At 47.8% G+C, this 21,949-nt stretch overlaps 1 protein-coding gene and 1 long non-coding RNA gene across 9 annotated transcripts; one reads left to right on the top strand and one right to left on the bottom strand.

The window, feature by feature from the left end:
• Window positions 1-1,097: 1,097 nt before the first annotated feature.
• LOC127301267 (uncharacterized) lies at window positions 1,098-4,336 on the top strand. Its single transcript, XR_007851969.2, has 2 exons — window positions 1,098-1,905; window positions 3,994-4,336. It is a non-coding gene; the product is annotated as an uncharacterized lncRNA (long non-coding RNA).
• On the bottom strand, window positions 3,594-21,169 carry LOC127301266 (lysine-specific demethylase JMJ26). 8 transcript variants are annotated; one of them, XR_011745346.1, is made up of 13 exons: window positions 20,658-21,169; window positions 20,402-20,567; window positions 19,775-20,102; window positions 19,618-19,681; window positions 18,821-19,517; window positions 17,830-18,159; window positions 17,208-17,519; window positions 17,056-17,128; window positions 16,867-16,952; window positions 16,612-16,731; window positions 15,863-16,135; window positions 14,088-14,327; window positions 3,594-3,930 (listed from the first exon to the last, which is right to left on the bottom strand). XR_011745346.1 is itself a non-coding variant. In XM_051331480.2 (11 exons), the coding sequence occupies exons 1-11, from the start codon at window positions 21,167-21,169 to the stop codon at window positions 3,811-3,813; spliced, it is 2,808 nt and encodes a 935-aa protein (XP_051187440.2). In that variant the 3' UTR covers window positions 3,594-3,810. The 8 variants fall into 8 exon arrangements, 3 of the variants coding, with proteins under 3 accessions (XP_051187440.2, XP_051187438.2, XP_051187441.2); XR_011745345.1 differs by lacking the exons at window positions 14,088-14,327; window positions 15,863-16,135 and adding exons at window positions 4,297-4,634; window positions 4,764-6,360; XR_007851966.2 differs by lacking the exon at window positions 3,594-3,930 and adding an exon at window positions 13,742-13,965.
• Window positions 21,170-21,949: the final 780 nt, after the last annotated feature.

Here is a 21,949-nt window from a genome sequence, read left to right as displayed (position 1 = left end):
GTAATATATCTTTTGGATGGAGGTAGCATATGCATCCGGGAGCCAAATTAAATTTCCATGGCCTACGTGGATCTTATTCAATAGGAGAAAAAAAATATTTCAAGAGATCATGATGGGAATGGGTGGACCCGGACCTGGCCTTCGACATGGACCAACCTGTTTTAAGTGAAGTTAGCGGCCTCGCTGGCCCGACAGGTGGTGGTGGTTACACTTAGAACATTCTCTAAAATATATATTATAAAATGAAGAAAATGCAAGACAAATGCAACGATGTTATTTAAAGAGTGTGAATCCATATAAGTGGTACTCGTATACGGAAGTAAGTGTCGCATATCTGTTTAGATTCACATATATCTAGACACATTTTAGTGTGATACATGCGAATCTAAATAAAAAGTCGACACTTATTTCAAACAAGAAAGTATATATTAATGAATAAAGTTGCGCATCAAAAATCATACAAAAGGTGTACCTTATATTTTGGGAGCGTATGGAGCATGATAGTAATATATGAAAAATAAATTTACAGGGGAACCACAAGTCCATTTTCAGCTTTTTTCACATCCGATGTACAACGACAGGTCGCTCTAAGTGATTCCAGTACGTGTAATGAACTAGCTAGCCGGTGGCTGATTCTTATTCTAAACCAGCTGATGGTACACTGCGTGAACGTATAGACTTGTTCGATCAGTTGCAACTCGCGGAAACTACTGATGTAACCATAACAATTAATTAAAACTTTCTTTCCCCCTACTACTCGCCGAAGTTAGCGATACTCAATTAGAACTACTGTATGTTCAGAAAAAGAAATTAGAGCTAGTGTATGTTCAGAAGAAGAAATTAGAGCTAGTCCAAGTCAGAGAGGTGAGTCGACTTTGCTGACCCAGTGGATCTGTCAGTGCCTGGCCCGCTGACCTAATTTTCGTACAAGGCCAGCCCAACAGTGCCAACAGCCTTCTTTTTCTGGGCCGGGCCAGTGACACCAATTATCCACGTTACAGGTACGTGCCGTGATTGCACAGGAGAACTCAAACGTCGCGTGATCTAACTGACTAGGGGTAGTCCGGGTATTTCCAACCGAAGGTAAGATTCGTTACTTGTCTTTCCTAACAGGACGGGATCCCGGGAGTCTGGCCTGTATATAACTCAGCTCTCGTCCGTTCCTCTTCGATTTAGGGATCTGGATCTGGACTTCGGCTTAATCTGCTACGGCGTTGCCTCCTCTTTCGTGCGTTGCTTCTTTCTTCTTTAGGTTGATTTTGTAGTTTAATTGACGACAACTTGGTCTGTTTTTAGTATTTGTCCTGCTTTTCCTCATCGGCTAATTCTGCAAATTTCTCTCTCTTGCTTCTTTTTGGATTGGATCTGTAAACTGTGTTGGTTTCTCAAATACTCTCTTCAATCCATATTATTTGTCATGTTCAATGAACCTGGACAGATTTTAGGCAACATTCTGTCTAAATCCATGACAAGTAATTTAAATCGGAGAGAGTAATTTATTCTCGTCTTTATTTACACATTTGTAGATCTGCTACCATGTGGTTTAAATTTGTCTATGAAGCATGGCCTCATTGCTCTTTCAATGACATCCTTCTTGCTCGAGTCTCTTTTCTGCATCATTATCTCGCCGCACTACCAAATTTCAGATTTCACTTTTGAGAATCGTTTGGTCATATCTAGTGTTAGATCCACCGCCTCCCTCATCCGGGTGTGTCGGCAACGCAAGACTGTGCTACTGTACTTTAGCATTTTAAACTTGGTTGGCGATGCTTCAAGAAGTTTCTGGGTCCGTCAATGGTCATCTCGAACCCTAATTTGGGTTTAGAAGTTTCAACTCAGCTACGATTGGTGATGAACAACAATTCATTGCGAAGAGAGGGCACAAATCTACATGTAGGTTGCAAGGTTAGTAAATCTAGTCTTGTTTGAATAACTTTTTTCACAATCATGCAATTATTGCCATTCAAAAATAAATGCTAGAAAAAGCGATAAATACTTTCTCCGACCTATGTAATCCAAAATTGGATGTATCTATACAGTGAACAGATACACCCAAATTTAGAAAAGGTTGTGACATGTTTCACGGGATGAAGGGAGTATATAAACTTAGTGATACCTTTTGCATAAACACAAAAAAGCTCATATCCATCAAATGCTTTAAGAAATTAAGCCATGATACTCCATCTATCCTATTTTGTGTAGGGTCCATACATTTTAGGTTCAAGTATGGCCATGAGTTTGACCAACAGAATACATTATACTACCTTCATCCCAAAGCTTAAGGCTTATATTATTTTTAGAAAGTCAAATTATGTCTAGTTTGACTAAGTTTTAACTAAAAATCATTAACATGTTTATATATTCGTGTGGTATCTAAAACATATTATATTTGTTGATTGATATATTCTTCTAAATGTTTGGTCAAACTTTATTTGGTTTGACTTTTCAAAAAAATATAAGTATTAAGCTTTGGAATGAAGGTAGTAGATGTTTAATGCGAAAAGTTCTGGTTTTAGACACATATATTAGATGTAGTGGCGTAAACTCATGATTGAAGTTAATTCATGAAATACAAGAGTACCAGGCAAATAAGGATGGAGGTGGTAGTTTATCTCGTTTGCGCTTTTGAGGTGGCACTATAATTAATGTTGAAAAAATGGCGTTGTATCTTAGCCAGCATATTAGGCATTTCATGATGCGTTGGCTCTTAGCACACTATACGTCCTAGTTAGTACCACAAGACTCTTTCTTTGTTTGGTTACATGTCATATCTGTAACATATTATTATCTATGTTAGACCGGTCATAGTGAGTAGCATCTAATAAGTATTAATGTATCATGTATATGATATTACTCCCTCTGTTTCATTTTATAGTGCCTATAGTTTTTTTTTTTGCCACGGAAATTAGCGCAATAATATTTTTTACACGAGACTCCTAGCTGAATGATTTGAGATAAACGTAAAATTTGGGAAATCCATATCTTCCTAACTTATCATAACAAATCCCACAAATCTCTTTTGTTGATTCTTCATATATGTGCAACCAAGTTCAATTAAGGAAAGTAAAACATTGCTGCCTAATTTTAAGAAATCGTTGGGCCATGCATTAGGAATCTCAATTAATTGTTTCCAATTTTGTATGAATTTTTCTCACGCATATTGTGTGAGAGCTGAACGGGGAAGGGTGTAATTGAAAAAAAACAAGCTACAGCCTTATATTCTCAAACAAATGCCAAAAATCTATAGGTACTATAGAAAGGAACAGAAGGAGTAGTGTACTCCATAGTGCATGATATCATATTATAGTATCATCATGGTCTCATTATATTTGTTGATATGTCGAATTTCAATACAAAATTATGTCAAGATCTATTTGACATTATTTTTTCTAATTCTACGCTGGTATGATACCATATCCACCTATAATATCACTATGACCTGTTTGATTGTTAATTATGCTGATACATTAGCTTTTTGCATGATACTACCTAGTTTACCTTTATCGATCAAATGGAACCTCTTGCAGGTTGCATTCTGGCGGTTTCTCTTAAAATCTACTACCACATAGGATAACATGTTAAGAGCCAACCCATAAAAGGATAATACGTTGCATCATATTGGTAGTCATATTTTACGGCGATATAATACCGCAACAGATATATAATGCACAATAAAAAAATGTTTATTTCTTTGTCGATCGCAACTGTTTCTACATAGCGCATCGATCATTTGCATAACCTACGCTTTCCTCGGTATATTGTACTTTGGCAACACTACTGCACTATACACTCTACCAAACACTCATCAACTTATTTCCTTCTTCTCCCGCGGGAACGGCTGTAGACAATGTCAATTAACCGGGTACGAGAGCAATGCTCTTTCAGAATCTTCACGGCATGGTCAACGGCATATATTATCATCTTCTTCACCTGCACCCAACAAGAGGTAATAACGTTAGTAACAGATCACAGGTCGATGCAAATTGTTTGCAGGTAGGCGACTAAGAACAAGGGCAGTGTGTCGACTGCCCAAAATAGAACAACCACTCCCTTCAACCCTTTGTTTGAAAGGCAACAACAAATTCACAAGAACTTAGGTACAGATATTTTTCACTCGAATCTATATCCACATTTATTTTTGAGGATATGATATGCATTTTTAGAAATCCACTAGATATGATGACTCTTCAGTCATCGTTGGCTGCTCCGCTCGTCCAAAACCACAACACCGGCCTGCTCTGTCGGCGTCAAATTTGTTGTCGCCAGCGATGCCGATGACATCGCAGGTGTACTTACCGAAGCCGACGCTGATGCCGTCGCGGTCGTGGTGTCGTTGTCGTTGAAAAAGCTCGGTGTGGACAGGGGTGCGCTCCCCGGCATTGTACATGGCGCTCCTCCATTGGCGACCACCGATGCCTTCATGCCGGCAGCCACACGCCAACCTTTCTGCACCGATGTCTAGTACTTGCGACGCACCACGTCTACCTCTAAAGCTTCTTGCAACCATGATTCCAGCTCCGTCTTCAGCGGCAGCGGCGCCTTGTCTGGCTTGTGGAAGGGCGCCTTCGCGTCCTTCTTGTCGGCCACCTTGCCGGCCACCTTCATCATCGCCTTGGGATCTTTCAGCGCAATGGCTGCGAGGGCCAAGTGCGCAGTAGTGGCGACGAGGTTTGTGTTGGAAAGAGTAGCGATAAGCGGGTTAAAATGAAAATCGTGGCAAAAGAATAAAATAGAGATAAAAGTTGTGAGAAATATGAACCAACCGTGGTGTTGTCACTGACATGATGACCCGCACTCTCAAGCCACCTTCCCACTAAATCCGGCGTGCCCACAGGGAGCCCACTGTCGTGGTCGCCCATTGTAGCAGGGACGGGCTCGGTTAGCCGGACACTCTATTAGACAGCGTGGTTTGAGCAGTTACCAGTTCAACATGCCACAAAAGCCTTTAGCGGACTTTTTCAGAGACATCATTGGAGATGTTCTTAGTTTGCCGATTTGTCCGGCAGATCGAGCACCAAACAGGGCTGAGTTCATAGATACATTGGCTCCTATCGGCTATGGCGGGCAGCCGGTTTGCACACCGACGTGGAATCTTCTGGCCATTTGGCATCTCACGGCTAAGAGCAACTCTAACAGAGCCCGTAAATCCCGCCGGAACCGAACTTTTCCGGCGGATTTACGGGTTCGGGGCGAAACTGGCGCAGATCAGCGCCCGAAAAAATGGACCGGCCCGAATTGGAAGTTCGGGGACACGAATAACTCCCCGGACGGCCCCTATTAAAAGGGATCGCGGAGGGGAGTTCGGTTCGCAAACCCTACTCCGCCGCCGCCAGACCCCCGCTCCGACAAGCAATCCACGCCGGAACAGCCACCAATCACCCACCCACCGCCGCGCGATGGCCTCCCGTGGAGGTGCTGCCAGCCGAGCCGCAGGTTTGGGCGGCGGCGATTCGCCGCCGCGTCCGCCCTTCTTCCGCAGCGAGGCGGAGCGGCGGAAGTGGAACCGCAGCGAGGACGCGCGCAAGCGTAGCGCTCGCCGGTGGACCAACTGGGGCTCACGCCCCCAGGGAAGCTCGCCCGCTACGGCAACCAGGCGGAGAGCTCCTCTTCCGGGCAGTCCAGCCACGCTCCGCGGCTGCCCGTGGCGCTGAGCGTCGAGGAGGACGAACTCATCCCCGCGCGCTCTCCAACCTTCTCGGCCGGGGACTACGTCCACGGTAGCGACGAGGAGGAGGCGGTGATGGCGCAGACGTTCGCCATCAGCGAGGCGGAGGCGAGGGCCCGCTTCCGTCGTGAAGAAGCCGACGGCGTCCGCCAGGTACGGGAGTACGAGGCGGCCCGCCGGGAGGCCCGCGTCCGCAAGGTCAAGCTCGAAATAGTCGAGCTTGACAGGGACGAGGCGTGAAGACATCACGCCGCCGACGATCTCCGTCAGCACCGGCACCGCCGCGCGCGCCATAGCTAGTAGGCCGCATTTTGCTCATTTTAGCTAGGTTAGGTTGCCGGTGTACTAGTATAATGTCAATTCCCCGCAGTATGTATGTATCGATGCGCAATTGACGCATCTATTTCATGTATGAACTATGATCATCGCCTTAAACTTACCCGCGCCGATTCGAATTCCAGTTTTCAGTTTCATTTTACGGATTCTATTCTGCGGCATTGCGAAATTCGATAGAACTTGCGTCTTCGGTGAACTGAACTCGCGCTTTTCAGTTTACGTTTTTTCGGGCTCCACTAGAGATTCTCCAAGGGAGGCACATGGGCTTCAAAGACTTCTTCGATGCTCGCCAACGAGTTGTTTGCTGGCTGCAAAAGAGGTCGCAATCGTCCCGCCTGAGTGATGACGTTACGTCCCGCCTAAGTGATGACGTTAGGAGGTTATAAGCGTTTAAATATTATACCACCTCTGTCTATAAAATATTTCTTGGCGTATCTTTTGTATATGTACACCTTATCTTAAATCGAACTATAGTTATGTAGATTAGAGTAAATTAAGATAAACTGTTTGCGTTGCTAAAACACCACTCACTCAAAGTCTCATGCTATGTGCTGGCAATCAAACTTCATGCATGTTTTTCTCCCACGGTGCGTAAATAGGCTTGTTAGCATCCAAGGTAGATGTAGAATATGGTTTTGAACTTGACCAGTCCATTTTGCATTTAGGGCATCTCCAATCCGGCGACCCAAACGGATGCGCTAGACCATTCGTTTTGGGTTGTTTGGGTGGACACCCAGATAGCGTTTCGCGTCCGCGTGTCCGTTTGGGCCGCACGCTGCGTTCAATGCGGCGACCCAAAAAGCCGTCACGTGGTTCGTCTTCAACGTGTGGCGCTGCGTCATGGCAGGCCTCGACGGGACAGCAATAGCGGGCGGGAGAATGCGCGGGAAAGTTCCGGCGTGCACCAGGGTTCCCACGACGAAAAGGCCATGGCCGGTCGCTCGCGCACCAAGTTTCCCGCAAAGGCCGCCGGCTATAAAAAGACGGCGCCGGCCTCACAAACCTTCACACAGCTTCTCCGCCGTCCTCTCCCCCTTTTCCTTCTCCGACGGCCTCTACACCTCCATCGCCATGCCGCGCACCCTACATGCCACATTGGCCAAGTTCTTCCTCGCCGTCCAGGCCAGGACGGAGTATCATAGTTTGATCATATTTAATATTTGTATAATCTCACTGCAAATATATGTACACGATGTATTTTCTATTAGATTTTCTATTTTTACATGCTATGATACGGTATAATATTATAATACCACTCTCACCTATCACTTCATTAATTATCAACCAGTGTGCCACATCAAATTTTCACGAAAGTAGCGTGCATGATACCACTTTGATATTTTCAAAGTGGCTTGTCTTGGTCTGTCCATTTAATTGGAAAAGGCTGTCGTAATCTGAATGGTGGGTACTCCGCAACTCCAGCCGCATTTCCAAAATGTCTCCAAACGGCGCTAGATTTATTATTCAAGGGACGTATTTTGCTCAAATGTCGTGTTTAGGGGACATCGCTCTCAGCTACGTCACCCAAACGCAGATAGAAGAAATGTGTAGATAATAACGTTGTACTAATATTGCTGCTAATATTTAAAGCGGTGCAACATAAATAAATTATAAATAAAAACTTCGAAAAATATAATCAAATTACATATAAACAATAAAACTACTTCTTTTTTGATGGTCCCGCCTCGTCGCCCTTACGGTGGCGCTTCCTGCTCGCCACCTCCTCCGAAGAGGCGGTGTCCGACACGTCGGAGAAACTTGTGTCCTCGTCGTCTACGGTGCTCGCTAGCTGCGCCTTCGCCTTCGCCTTCGCTTTCGCCTCCGCCTTCGCCAGGACCGCCGCCTCCTCAGCCTCTTCCTCGTCCTCTTCCTCCTCCTCCTCGGCCTCCCATTCCTCGCCGATGTCCAGCGACGAGGAATCATCGCTGCTAGGAGTCGCAGCTTTGTCCCACCAGTGGCGCCATCTCGGCGGCTTATCCTCGCAATCGGTGTCTGATGGCAGCTAAGAGAGGTCGCTCATTGTGAGAGAGGAGAGCTTTTGATGTATGGCGGCCGGTTGTAGATCGAAGAAAGTGCACAGGTAGGGATCTTATTGAGCACGGATGAACGGCAGCGCAGATTCGAAGAGACCGGCGATTGCTCTTCCGCAGAGTTCGCGCCCTATTCCAGCGGTTCGCACGTGGATCGACGCGGTTATCAATGCGATGGCTTTCCTTCCCGGCAACTGCACCGTCCCTAGGTAGGCAGCGGTTGAGCATCCGTTCGTGTGCCGCTGACGCGTCGATCCTGCCACGCCTCGCCTCGCATTTGTCGATCCTGCCACGCCTCGCCTCGCATTTCGTTGTGTCAGGCATGTCCGGTGCATCCCTGTGTAGCGGGGACGGGCTCGGGCCGCTGGACACCGTATTAGACCGCGCCGGACAAAAATGAACATAAATCCAAGTTGTCATTTATGTAAAATCTTGATGAGCTTGTTCTTAAATTTCGTCTGAGTTTGATCTTTACTTCGAGAGAAATATGGTGTACAAGATGATGGTGTTCTTCTCCTTCAGATCTAGACGCACTCTAGGTTGAAGAAGATGGCATTTAGAGAGCATCTAAAAAGAATCTAGCGGGATGGAACTAGAATGGGATGGCTCCCAGGTGTGTACGCTCCCTCTACCAACAAAACATACTTCAAAGTGTGGAAAAATTTTGACAAAAAATTCTACATGTACATCTCCATAATATATGTGTATGCGACAAGTTTCACGAAAAAATAATATTTTTTGTGGCCTATGTAAAAAAAAGAAAACTTATCCTGTGAAAAGCATCGTTTTCAGCACTGAATTTTGTCTTTTTACACACGTCACATGATAAGTTCATTTTTTATGGAACAACTTTGTGAGCGCGTAGCACGTGAAGATGTACATGCGAATTTTTTAATATATGTAAGATGCATTTAAAAATATAAGGAGCATATGCTCCCATGTTCCAAAACACCACTCCCTGACTCTCCAAGAAAGCGGACAGCTATCCCTAAGCAAACCCACATCCATTCCAAATAGGCTAGGCCCACATGGTGGAGATGCTGACACCCTTGTTGTCTGGAGCTGTCCACCCCATTCCTTTAGGAAAAGGAGGCAACAGTCAGCTCGCTTTATGCCGGTAAACGTAGACCTTTTCTCATCTTCTAGGTGCGTCATGGCTAGCATCATCTTCCCTTAGGGCATGCCTAATGCTCTGCCTCACACCTTAGCTAGGTTCGGATGGTCCAAAGTAGATTCAGATGAGGAGGCAGCCTCCTCTTTAGGAAGTAGGATCTTAAGCCTTAAAAGTATGTTTTTTGGAGAGAGAAAGAGATACATAATGTCATATTTGTGAGGTCTCTTCTCTCTTTTTTCTAACTAAAGTTGTAGCTTCCATTGAAGAGATAAAATTAACCATATTACTTCTGACAACTTTTTTACATGGAACAACTTGTTGTGCAAGCCACCATTGCTCATGCCCTTAGTTTCACTCCTACTGACCTGCGGTGGCATCTTGACTGCATCATTTGTGATTCCTCTTGTGGATGGAAGCTCTGCGAGGCCTTCTGGTAGCCTCAAAACGGTAAAGTTCTAGACCTCTCGGAGGGATCCTTGGCGAGGTGTCCCCCTTCTCGCAGAGACCTCCTGCCTCTGGAGAGGGATTGCTTGTCTTATGTTAGTGGGCCACCGTAAGGGCCCAGCAGCAGGTGTGCATGTTGACGACATCATTCTAACCCATCAAGCTGCGGGTCCACGCGGTGGCACGCGTCAAACGCGCTTGCCCGCGTCTGGGCGCCCACGTTGCTTTTATCCCAGCCATGAATCCCAAACTGCCACCTCCGGGGTGAACCGTCGGATCCTCCTTGATCGTGGAACCGTTAAGTCCCATCCGTTGCTTCGGGGACTGAACCACGACACCATAAAGTCGCAGAGTGGCAGAGCAATTCCATCACCGTCCTCTTCATTTCCGTCCAAGTTCTTTGCTCTACTCCGGTTACTCATCAGAACTAGTTGCCTATGGTGCCGAAGCGAGGGGCTGGGAAGGAGCTAGCTTACGATGCCCCTGCAGGTTCTCCCGGCCTAGGCGTGGCCGCCTCCCCGCTATCGATGAAGAGGGGGCGCGGCCGCCCCAAGGGCAGCCAGAACAAGACCAAAACGGCGTTATCCCGCAAGTGTTGGGGCGAACCCGCGGTCGCGGGACGGGATCCCAGGGGGAGCGCCGAAAAGCTCGGGGCTCGCTCCTGCCGGTCTATCGGCTGCTTCGCCAGCCCCGAGTTCACACCACCCGCTGGCTTCGTACTCAAGAAGGAGCCTTCGAGAGGGAAGCTCCACGAGTTCTTCATCATCGTGCTGGAGTTTTTTACTCTTTTTTGATTTACTTTTTTTCTTTAGATGTATGTGGTGCTTGCACCCATGAACATGGATGTATTTCCCGCAATTGCCTATACTATTGTTTGCGCTCTTATGACTATTGTTTTCGCTCTTATGGAGCCTTCTTCAGAGTTTGGTGTCCGAGCATATTTAAAGCTGGCGTTGCCGCTGGTCAAATTCATCCTATGACCGGTTTGCCAAGAAGGTTTGCAACACCCTCCAACATGCGTGCCCGTGACCAATCCGTGGAGCTGGAGACTATGAAGCGCATCTTGCAGGCTGTCCGTTTATTAGAGCATTCCCACTCGTCTCCCCGACGAGGCCCCCGAGCGACGTTTTTTTCCATCCAAACGGCGAAATTCGGCTCAGTCGCGCCCCTGATTCCTCGTTTTCATCCGGATTTGGGTCTTCATCCATCCGGCGAGCCCACGCCATCTCCGATCCCCCGAGGCGCGCTCGGGGACTCCGGACGAAGCAAAAGCGCGCGAAACGTTGAGAAATTTCTCCCGCGCTTTCGCCTCGGCTTCGCCGCAAAGATGGACCCGGCCAGTCAACGGCACATGCATCGTCTTCCGCGCGTAGTAAAGGCTGCCGCGGATCAGCTCGCCGCGGATGCGTCGCATTCCACGCGGCATTAAATCGCGGCTCCGGCCCCGCCTAAATACCACGCTCGCCGTGACGCGTAGCACCACTCTCCCCCTCGACGAGATCCATGGCGTTCAACGAGGCAGACGGCGCGGCCAACAACGGCTTTCCCCGCCGGTCGCTCCCCACGTGGGAGGGGCACCTCCTCCACCAGGCGGGGTAACCCTGCCCACCGGACACGAGGCCTCCCGGCGGCGGGTGGCGGCTAAGTGTGGGCGGCGTGCCAATCCCGCCGCCGCCCCAGGGACACGCCCTCGACGTCGCCATCGAGGAGGTCCGGCTGACCTTGTCGGACCAGGACCGCGCCCAGCCACAGTTCCACCACGACAACTACACGGCGTGGATTTCCTTCTTCCTGCGGCGGTGGGAGAGGGAGCTCGCCTCCTACGACAGCCCACCGCCTCCGCCTCCGCACAACAACGCCGCTGGGCGCCGGCGTTGGTGGAGCGCGCCGGGTCGGTCGCTCGAGGCCGAGGACACATCGAGGGCGGCAACTATCCCGTTCTGACGATGCCCCCGCTGTCGAGGGTATCGGCCAGCCGCCGCCGGGGAAGCAGTTGGCAGCCACGGCGCATGGCTGCTAGCTCGTCGTCGTCCGACTCGACGTCGAGGTCCGCGCCGATCTCCAGGTCGGCACCATCATGGGCGCCGGTGAAAACGGAGCGGCTTTCCCCGCCGAGCACCAGCGCGCGCAGCGGCGGGATCGTCAACCGCGAGACGTCGACGCCACGCGGCCACCTCCGCCTGGTTCGCCCCAAGCGCCAACCAGACACCTCCGACGAGCGGAAGCGCAAGCAGGCGAAGGTGAAGGTGGAGGAGGTCAACGACGCCGAGGACGCCGCAATCCTCGAGGCCGTCATGGCGAGGTCCCTCCAGGACCTCGTCCCCGCCGACAACGCCATGCCCTCGACCGGGCTGCGCACAGTCGAGGGAGCAGTGGGAGAAGGAGGAGGCGGAGCGGCAGGCTCGGCTCCTCGAGCAGGCCGCTCGCTACCGCCGGCCTGCAACTCCTCCATCTGGTGCCCCCATCCCCGTCATCGACCTCGAGGAGTCCAACGACGAGTGGTACAAGTCATCGCCGTCCCCGCCGCACAACGGTGGCCGGTGGGGAGACCCCGGCCAGGGCACCAGCTGCCAGGCGGCGGCGGCGCCGCCGCGCTTCGACGACGACGGCTCCGACGATGATGCCGGCGACGGCGACTACACGGTGTTCTACCGCCATTTCGGCATGTAGAGCGCCATGATTTAATATTTAAAGTTGTATTCCCCGGCCGAATTCGAAATATATTAGAATTCGGCCTCTATGTATGAACTTCACCCTCTATATAGTAAATATCATTAAATTCAGTCTAAATTCAAACGCTTTTAGTCGTATTTCGTCAAGCTTTTGTTTTTCGAAATTAGATCGGCGTCTTCGCCTGAGATCGCGGCTGGGAAACTGGTCCTCCCCACACCAATTTTACATCCGATCCGGACGAAATTTACCCCGGATTTCGGCGTGGGGAGGCCAAACGAGTGGAGATGCTCTTACACAGAACATGAAGCACACATCCAATCATACGTCCACATCCATCGAGAAAATTGCATAAGGGCATCTCCAACGGGCGACGCCAACCGACGTTGAACAACAGTTTGCGACCGCACCATCAAAAAATGCACCTACACCATGTTTCAGCGAGGCGTTGCATAATGATTGGACCATCCACGGAGATGCAAACGCGGCCCAAATATACGGCATGTTTGCATCCCTACGAACGCTCGCGGTCATGCCAAACGTCCTTCTTTTCTTACCTGATCCCGCACGTCAGACAACGAAATCGACCACGCGGATTTACTTCCTCTTCCCCTTCTTTGTTGCTCTAGTGCAGTGCTACCACTCCAACCCAAACCCACTGCAGGACACGTCGTCTGCTCGGGCCTCGCCGCGCCTGAGAACAAGATCTGAGTTAGGTATGTTCTGGGCGCATTTGTCGCGTGTTTGGGGGCCAAACATCTGCCGGTTGCGCTGCTTGGCCTCGCCGCCCACGACTTATTCGGTCAATTGTACCTGTAGTTTTCTTACTCATCTTTTAAACGCTATTGTGGCGACCATTGATCAACGGTTGCTACCTACGCAGATGGACATGTGAAAGATACTGGATAAGTTCCACGCTAAGGTCATGAACTCCTCCGATGAAGAGTCCGATCACACGACATAGACCATGGCTACTATTGCAGCCTCCATTCACGAGGACAATGCCAGCCAGATGTCGGTGCACCGGGGCCCTGTGAAAGGGCTGCCCAAAAAATCTGTCGCGCAACAGAGTGGAAGGGCACCTCCGGCTCCACAAGAACTACTTCGACCGCACCGATCTGGTGTTCCCGGAAGAAATGCTACGACACCCGTACAGGATGTCAAGGGACATGTTCTTGGCCCCATGCAACAGGTGCGCTAGGCTTCACCTCCTACCAAAAGTGTTCCGCAGCTATTCACATGCTATCCTATGGAATGGCTGTTGATATATTCGATGAGTATCTTCGAATTGGTGAGAGAACCTACCTTGAGTCCATGTACCGGTTTTACCGAGCTGTGATTACCGTGTTCAGAGAATATTACTGTAGGGAGCCAACTAGGAGCCAACCAACACTTGAGGACGCGAGCCAACTAGGAGCCAACCAACACTTGAGGATACAAAGCAGTTGTTGTCTATCAACGAGTCTAGAGGGTTCCCAGAAATGATTGGTAATATAATTGCATGCACCGGGAATGGAAGAACTATCCATTTGGATGGCAGAGTCAATATAGCGGCCATGCAGAGGGATGCACTATCATTCTTGAAGCCTTGAAGTAGTGATATGGCATTCATTCTTTGGCATGATCGGTTCCAACAATAACATCAATGTGTTGCATCGATCACCGATTTTCAACAGGCTTATGCAAGGCAAAGCTCCCCAGGTGAGCTACGAGATCAATGAAAATGAGTATAACAAGCCATATTATCTTGTTGATGGCATCTACCTTAACTGGGCCATAACCAAACTCGGAAAAGATAAGGAGGTTTGCTAAGATGCAACAAACTTACAGGAAAGATGTGGCGCGGGGATTTGGTGTGCTTCAAGTTTGGCGGGTTAAGGAAGTTCTTGTCCGTCACCCGGCAAGAACATGGTCGTTGAAGATCATGTATGAGGTGATGACCTGTTGCGTGATCATGCACAACATGATCGTTGAGAATGAGCGTACTGATGATCACAATGAGCACCAATAAGATTTCCAAGGTGAGTTGGTTACGCTAACTCGTCAGGCATCACCCTGGCAGCATTATCTGCATATGAATGTTGAAATCACTGACGAGAACATGTCCAAACGTCTATAGACGAATTTGATTGAGCATCAGTGGCATTGGCTAGCCATGAAGATAATGCATAGAGATCAATATCATCTTATTTTCAATCAGTGGCATTGGCTAGCCAGCATAGAGATCAATATCATCTTATTTTCATGTACACTTTTAAGAATTTAGATTTATAACTAAGACTACTTTAAACATGTTTATTTTATTGTTAAAACATCCAAATTCATGCGGACGCACAAACAGATACATACGACAATTTTGCATGTCCGAAATACGTTGTCCCCTTAGAGATGCCCTAAAAACACTGCAATTCGAGCTAGGACTTTAAAAAGGCGCCACTATTCTAAACTTTCTCCGAAAACCACAACCCGTCCCTCTAATTGTCAGAGATATCACTGATCCAACAATTTGGGCTGTTTAACGTTATTTCTGATTTCTGACAGGGATGGTCCCCTGTGAGGCTGACGTGGCAAGGGTGTGATGGTTGGAGGAGACGTACAGTAGACTGGTTCAATATTCTGGACTTCTCTGTAAAACGCCATGGAACCCACACGCCAAAACCCTATCTTCTTCCTCCCAATCCCCTCCTTGGTGTCCGCCCTCGCCTGGATGGGCTCGCTGACCATGGCAGGTGCGGAGCAGCCGCGGCTAGCTCGCCCTTGCAGGTGTGGGGGCGCCGGTGTGAGCTTTGGCACACACACAACCAGCTTGGCGGTGAGGCACCTCAATGCCAGGGCAGGAGCGGCAGCAGTGGGCAAGCTCCGGACAGGGCAGCGCAGGCTCTCACCGGAGCAAGGGGATTGAGTCCACGCTGAATAACTAAAGAAAAAGAAAAGAAAAGAAAAGAAAAGGAGTAGAAAAAAATTGACACACACACCCAGCACCTCAATGCCAGGGCGGGAGGGGCAGCGGGCAAGCTCCGGAAAGGGCAGCGCGGGCTCTCACCAGAGCAAGGGGATTGAGTCCACATTGAATAACTAAAGAAAAAAAAGGGGTAGAAAAAACAGATTGGTACCCATGGGGTGGGCTCTACTTGGCAGAGAGAAATGAGAGAGGATAGATCTGACAAGTGGGTGCGTTGGCAATTTACAAAAAAGCTAAGAATATAAAACCAGTTTATCGTGTCTATTTGCTTACTACCAAGGTGTGCAATCCTATGTTTTTTATTGTGTTCCCACTTGATCCAATGGCTATTTTTCAAAAGGTGGTGTGGTTAATGAGGACTTAATATTCAGAGTCAGTTCCAATGCTATCTTTCTAATTGTGTTCCCACTTGATCCAATGGCTATTTTTCAAAAGGTGATGTGGTTAATGAGGACTCAAGATTCAGAGTCAGTTCCAATGAAGGGGGGAAGGGGTTCCAAGGGAAAAAAAACTACAAAATCCATTTGCTCGCTCTCATTACAACCTAACTACATGTCCCGTCAGTGAATTGTGAGGGAACAAAAAGTGTATGTATTAAGAAAGAGAAAAGTTACAACACAATCTCATTCTGAAATGCATACCTGGAGACAGTCCGATCTGATCATCCTATGGCTACTGCAGTTCTTCCTCCCGCCCTCGGCCCTACCCCTCTCCAAGATGCAAACACAAATTCGGCTGCCGTGCTTAGTGCGCAAAGTCATGTCAGCAGTGGGAATGACCAAGGTGGCACGATGTCTGAACAACGACAATCGCTTCGCTAAGATGCAACTGAATTGTTCACAGTAGTTGCAGCAGAGGGACTAGCACGGGTCCGGGGAGCTGGCACCTCAAGGGTCTGGACAATGTGCGCATGGCTGTGACGACACGTAGAGCCAGTACCAGTGTCGGAAGTGGCACATCAAATGTATTAATCAGTAGCGTGGGGTCACATGAGCGACGGCATGTCAAGACAACAAACACATGAGGAAAAGTTGATGCGAGGATGGATATCAAGGAGATGGTGGCCAGTGAGGATGGAAAGAACATTGTGCAAAAGGAGGTTGCTTTAAGATGTAACGTGGCTGAGTTTTTGTAATTATATGCTTACTTGAAAGGAAGTAACACACCTTCTGTAACGATCCAAAGTTGGGTACCTACCATGTTGTAGCTAGTCTTGGAAAAGGAAGAGAATAGAGCATGCTGGAGCTCATATGCATTGTAATATCTTCTTTACCAAGCTAGTACTACAACGGTCAATGTCACAGGAAATGCATATCTCATGCAGGATGATTAAAACATGGTTCATCGAAAAGCTCTTTCATATGTTTATAAATCAAAAGGTCTCACTTACCTCTAGTTTATCTTCTTTTGCTCTGTGGTTCTTAGGAAGCTTGCGAAATTCCTGAGTTAACTTGAGACACTCCTTGACATTCTCCGGTGATACAAAATCTATAGCAATCTTCGTGCAAGACTGCAACGATGACGATGAAAAGTAGTCAGTTACATAACATGTCGAAGTCAGACTTGAATACTATTCTCCCAGCTCTCCCCTATCTAGTACAGGTAAGGAATTGTGACACTGCAATAGTAAAATGAGACAATTTACCTTGAGATTCCGTACTTGATGAGGGCAACCAGCAGGTATAAAAACCGCCTCTCCAAGTTTTTGTACAAATGTCCAAGGCTCGATTCCTTAAAGGGCATAACAAAAGTTCAAATAAATACAAATCAGTCACTGCAACCATTGTTGTACAGAACTGGCAAAATATTACAAAAGCAGATAAACAGAACTCACCATGCTCCTCTTTAAGTTTCCTTTTATGCTCCTCGGTTAGATAGAATGTTTCATCATGTACAGGGTTAAATATCTGCATTTGAACATAAGATGACAGGGGTTAACCATGATGGCAGCAAGTACAAGGTTGTGCATATTACACCATTACCAACCTTCTCAACTGGAGAACAATATATATGGCGAAATTCCTTTGAATGTTTACAGAGGTACATTTTCAGTTTTTCAGCATCCTCCCTCCTGAAAATATCCCATAATGCACCTCCCTCTTCATCATCGATGTAGTTAAGAGAGGATGCATGATTTTCACCCACACAGCTTTTATGACATTTATCATTTCTATTAATTGCAAAATTCCCACAGCAATCCTTTTCATCCTGTGCTTCATGTCTTGCCTTCAAGTTTTGTATTGCATCTTGTTGTTCTTCAGAAGGGACAACTTTTGCAGTATGCATCAAAACGTTAACCTAACAATAACCAAAATAATATTACTTATAGAGAATAAAGTTCCGGCAAGATGGAAATACTTTGTAGAACTAGCACCCATCAGGGCTTTACTGTTGGTCCGATGAAATCCAATGCTCCACATTACAAGGAAAACATACAGGAGATATAGGAATATTGCTTCCAAGGTGAAGACTTCAACAGAAGAAAACAGATAAGGACTCTTGACAAACTAATTGAAAAAATGTCTTGACAAACCAAGCACCAAAAGATAAGGTAATCATATTGATGTGAGTGCTTCACAATTGCTAAAGAAGTCGATTGTTTACTTACTGCATCAGATATATCACAATGAAGCTTCGTAACAGAATCTCCTCTGCCCAGTTCCTGGGTACAGCCATAAGCTATGTATGACTTTGGGCCCATATCAATCTTTAGAATGTCATCAGGAAGTAATGCGGAAACACTTAGAGAACCAGATTTCAAGTTTGTGTATGGTTGAAAGGGTAGAGAATCGATGTATTTCGCTCCATGTGAAGGCAAAAGCTCCTCAAAATGATTTGAAGTAGGCCAGTCCTTCAATTTAAGCATTTCGGGCCAGTGGTTTTCATACATCCGACCTTCATAATATCCATTGAAGAAATCCTGTGTGCATATCTCAACCTGGATAATGTAAACACAAGGTGTGAATTTTCTTTCTAGGTAATGAGAAACAAGATACATAATAACTCTGCCGATCAAGTCCGCATGAAATAAATTAATTGTCTGAATTTATGTTCTCTTGGAACATCAGAAACATCAGACGTACCATTAAATTACATATTTCAGACAACTAAAATAAGAGTTATTCTTGCAATTGGCAAAGACAGTATACACTTTCCAGCAAATGAACGCATGATACTAAACAAGTTTTTCGGTGTCATGGTGAATGAATTGACAGACAGACACCAGGACCTTATTCAGTTAATGAAGAATACCTATTTTTACCATAGGAGTTCTCTATGCTATTGGACATCCAGGCATTATTTTATGTTAAGGAGTCCTCCATGTTAGCTGACACCAGGACCTTTTATTCTAGGTTCATGATTCTAATTGTATTAAAACCGAGTTGGAAAACATAGAATGCTTATAATGTGTAGAGACTTGTTAAGTAGGCAACACGATGAGCTACCAGATACCCTTGGGAGAAAAAGATTTTGTTTCAAAAACCACGAAGTGTTTTTACATATGTAATTAACTGCACCATAATTGCTTCTATTGGTTCACAAGAAAAAAAAAACACTCTAAAGCATTCAAGTCTAGATATGGAAAGTATTTCACTAACCTCACAGCAAGACAAACAGTCAATAGCCTTCACATTTCTCATATCAGAGCTGGTACTAGAACCATGTACTGCAGACCACATATGTGGTGGCTCCCAGCTCAAATCTGGCATTTTCTGTAGTACCCCTTGTACAATAACAGGCTCTCCTTTCACCCAGTGGCTCTGGAAGTGCTTTAGATCATCCGCTTCGCCATTGTCAGATTTTGGACAGTATATGCAGTTATCTGTTGAATTCTCTCTGGTGGCAGCATATCTTGAATTTTCATTTTTAGTACACTTGGGACATTCTCTGCTTACAACATTAGAAGGTTCTAACTTCTTATTCAACCACGAAGCATTTAAATTGAGCTTATTTAACCAATCTTTTGGAAAGATCTGCCTCAACTTAAGAACATGCTCACCGCAACCACCCAGTTCAGTTGGAGGGCAACGAATAATCCCACGAGAAGCAGCCCACTTTTTACTCTTAGGCTGGCAACTGGACAAGTCTGTTCCTTCGCAGTTTATTAACTCGGGCAATGGATCACCACCATGCATATAGTCGAATCCTCTATTAGGATAAGACACCAGCTCTTCCCGACAAGTGCCGCCCTGTAGATCCTCTTCGCGAAGCTCCTTACAGCATGAAATGCATAGTTCGTATGAGCAGTTTGGACAGCTTCTATGCAGATCAAAGATTGAAGTTCTGCAATTGTCACTGGTTCGAATAGAAAAGAATCATAACTGTAAAGTTTGAATTAACAACAAAAAGAACAGAAAAAATACAACAATTCTGAATGAACGGAGCAACTCAGTACCAGAACACCCTCTCATCATTCCGGCAGTCAGCTTGTTCTACATTCATCTGAGACAATTTCAGCCCTGCTTGCGAGAAAACAGGGTAAGTACTTAGAATTAGTTGCAAGTCACAACAACTGTCTTTGTTGCCCACATGCTCTGAAGACTCAAGTTTACCTAGAATCTTAGCCTCTGTCTCTATCTCAGCCATCTGATCCTTGTTCAGCTCCTTCAAACAAGGCATCAGGTAGTGCAATAGATATCTAGCATATTTTACTTTACTTTCAGCACCACCCTCCTCTTGAGCTGCCACACCCAATGTATCTACATTATCCGATTTGACAGATGGGCTATTAATCCCATTAGAGCTTATTAGAGAGGAGTGATCATTTGCTTCGGTCGGAGCCACCCCGTTACAAACACTGGTGGACTCTACACCAGCAGGATCGGCCTTCTTTTTCTTTGCAGCCGATCTACCAATCTTACATTTACTCAAAGGTGGGCTCTGCAAAGGGGAAAAATACATGGAAATATTTTAGACTTCCCTATGTGCCAAAAGAACTACAATGGGTGTGCTTTCACAAATCTGCCAGCATGTCAAACTCTCAAGACAACCGATGGCTAGATTTCTTCCAATTTATACTAGACTAGAAGTGGCCGTATTTTCAGAAAGAGAGAACAATTCTTTGAAAACAAGACATCCTCTGGATGAAGCTCAGTAATCTAAAGTCTCGGCATCATGCTGAAGTGCTGCTGCTCACTGTGTTTGCACAGGCAGAAAACAAGCCAGAGAAGGATCATCACCTTGGGCTCACTCTGCTTGACCTTGGCAGTTGGGGCTTCACATATAAAGCCGGGCCTTATGGCCTTATGTTTTTGCTTGACCTTGGCAATGCAGCGTATACAGCTGCAGATTCCGCGGCAGCACGGGCACTCGGCTCGAACCTCGGCCTCCGATAGCTCTCGGTACCTGGAAATTGACAATCCTTGGTGATGACTTGGTATGCTAATGAGCGGGCATGATAGGCGGGGCGAGAGAGAGAGAAGGGGGCAGCAGTACAGCTTGTTGAGGCAGAAGGTGCAGTAGATCTTCTGGCGGCACCGCCCGCACTTGACCACCGTCCTCTTGGCCTTATGGCATAGGTGGCACGACCGCCCCGCCTTCTTCGGGGCGGCGCCGCCGCTGCTCGCCGCCCCCTCCTTCTCCGCGGCCACCGCTTCCGTTTCCGCCGGCAGCACGACGACGGCGCCGGGTCGCGGCGCGTCGGCCTGTTTAGCCGCGCTGCTGCGCGGCCTCTTGGGCACGGGGTCCCACGAGGCGAGCGGGCGTGGCGGGGACGACGCGGAATCGGGCGAGGGCGAGGGCGTGGCGGCGCGGGGGCGCTTGCAGGGCGGCGCGGGGTGCGGCGGCCTCTTCCTCTTCCTGCCGCTCCTCTTCTCCTGGTGGACGCCCCAGTCCTCGTCCGCCCCGGGCCTGTGCAGGGCCCCCGCGTCCCGCCCCTCCTCCTCGTCGTCCTCCGCCTCGAAGCCGTACGGCCAGCGCAGGGCCGGGTCGATCCGGTGGACGCCCATCGCCCCCATAGCGCCCGCCGCCGACGCCGCCGACGGGCAGAGCGCAGCGCGGCGCGGCGCGAGGGAGGGGAGCCGCGAATCGGGAGCGCGGTCAGGGCGAATCCAGATTCGGGGGCTCTCGATTCACGATATACTGGTTTCCAAAAACGCAATCTCTCGGATTGATTGTCTAGACTAGCGACCTGTTTCCATATCTCAATCTGGCGGCAGGGCGGCCGCAGATCAGGTGGACCGAAGGGCGAGGAAGAGGGGAGAGGGAAATACTAGCAGAGGAGGCACGTGGGAGGCGCGCACGGGCACGATGCGATCACGAGGCGCGTCCTGCTTCGTTTGATTCGGTCACCGTCTCCGGTTGGTCGCTGCCGCTGGGGTCGCTGAATTTCATTTACTACCCCTGTCCTGTGCCTGCATCCTGCAGTAAAACTTAAGTAATGGAAGCTTCGTGCGTGTCAAGTCAAATCGGGCACCTGGTGAAAAACGACAAATCTGAACTTTTGGCCAAAGTTTCATCACAAAATATCTCTATCATGAAGCTCTCCAAAACTGACCATCTCCAGCAGGTCAACCCAAATCAGCGACTCAAACGGTCCATTTCTGCCGGTTTGGGTCTGCTCGCGAACAGAATGCGTCTCGCGGTCCGGTCAGCCCGGACACCGCGTGTAGCGGCGCGTACCGCGAACCATTCGGTCTGGTGTTGGCCAAATCATTTTGCATTTCATCTCACATTTGTCAAATGTTGCATACATATTGGCAGATTTGCTTGAAGCAAATTAATAGAAC

This window comes from Lolium perenne, chromosome 5, assembly GCF_019359855.2.
Source record: "Lolium perenne isolate Kyuss_39 chromosome 5, Kyuss_2.0, whole genome shotgun sequence".
Lineage (NCBI taxonomy): Eukaryota > Viridiplantae > Streptophyta > Magnoliopsida > Poales > Poaceae > Lolium > Lolium perenne.
Note: the sequence above shows the minus strand (reverse complement) of the source record. Positions and strands in the feature narration are given on the sequence as shown.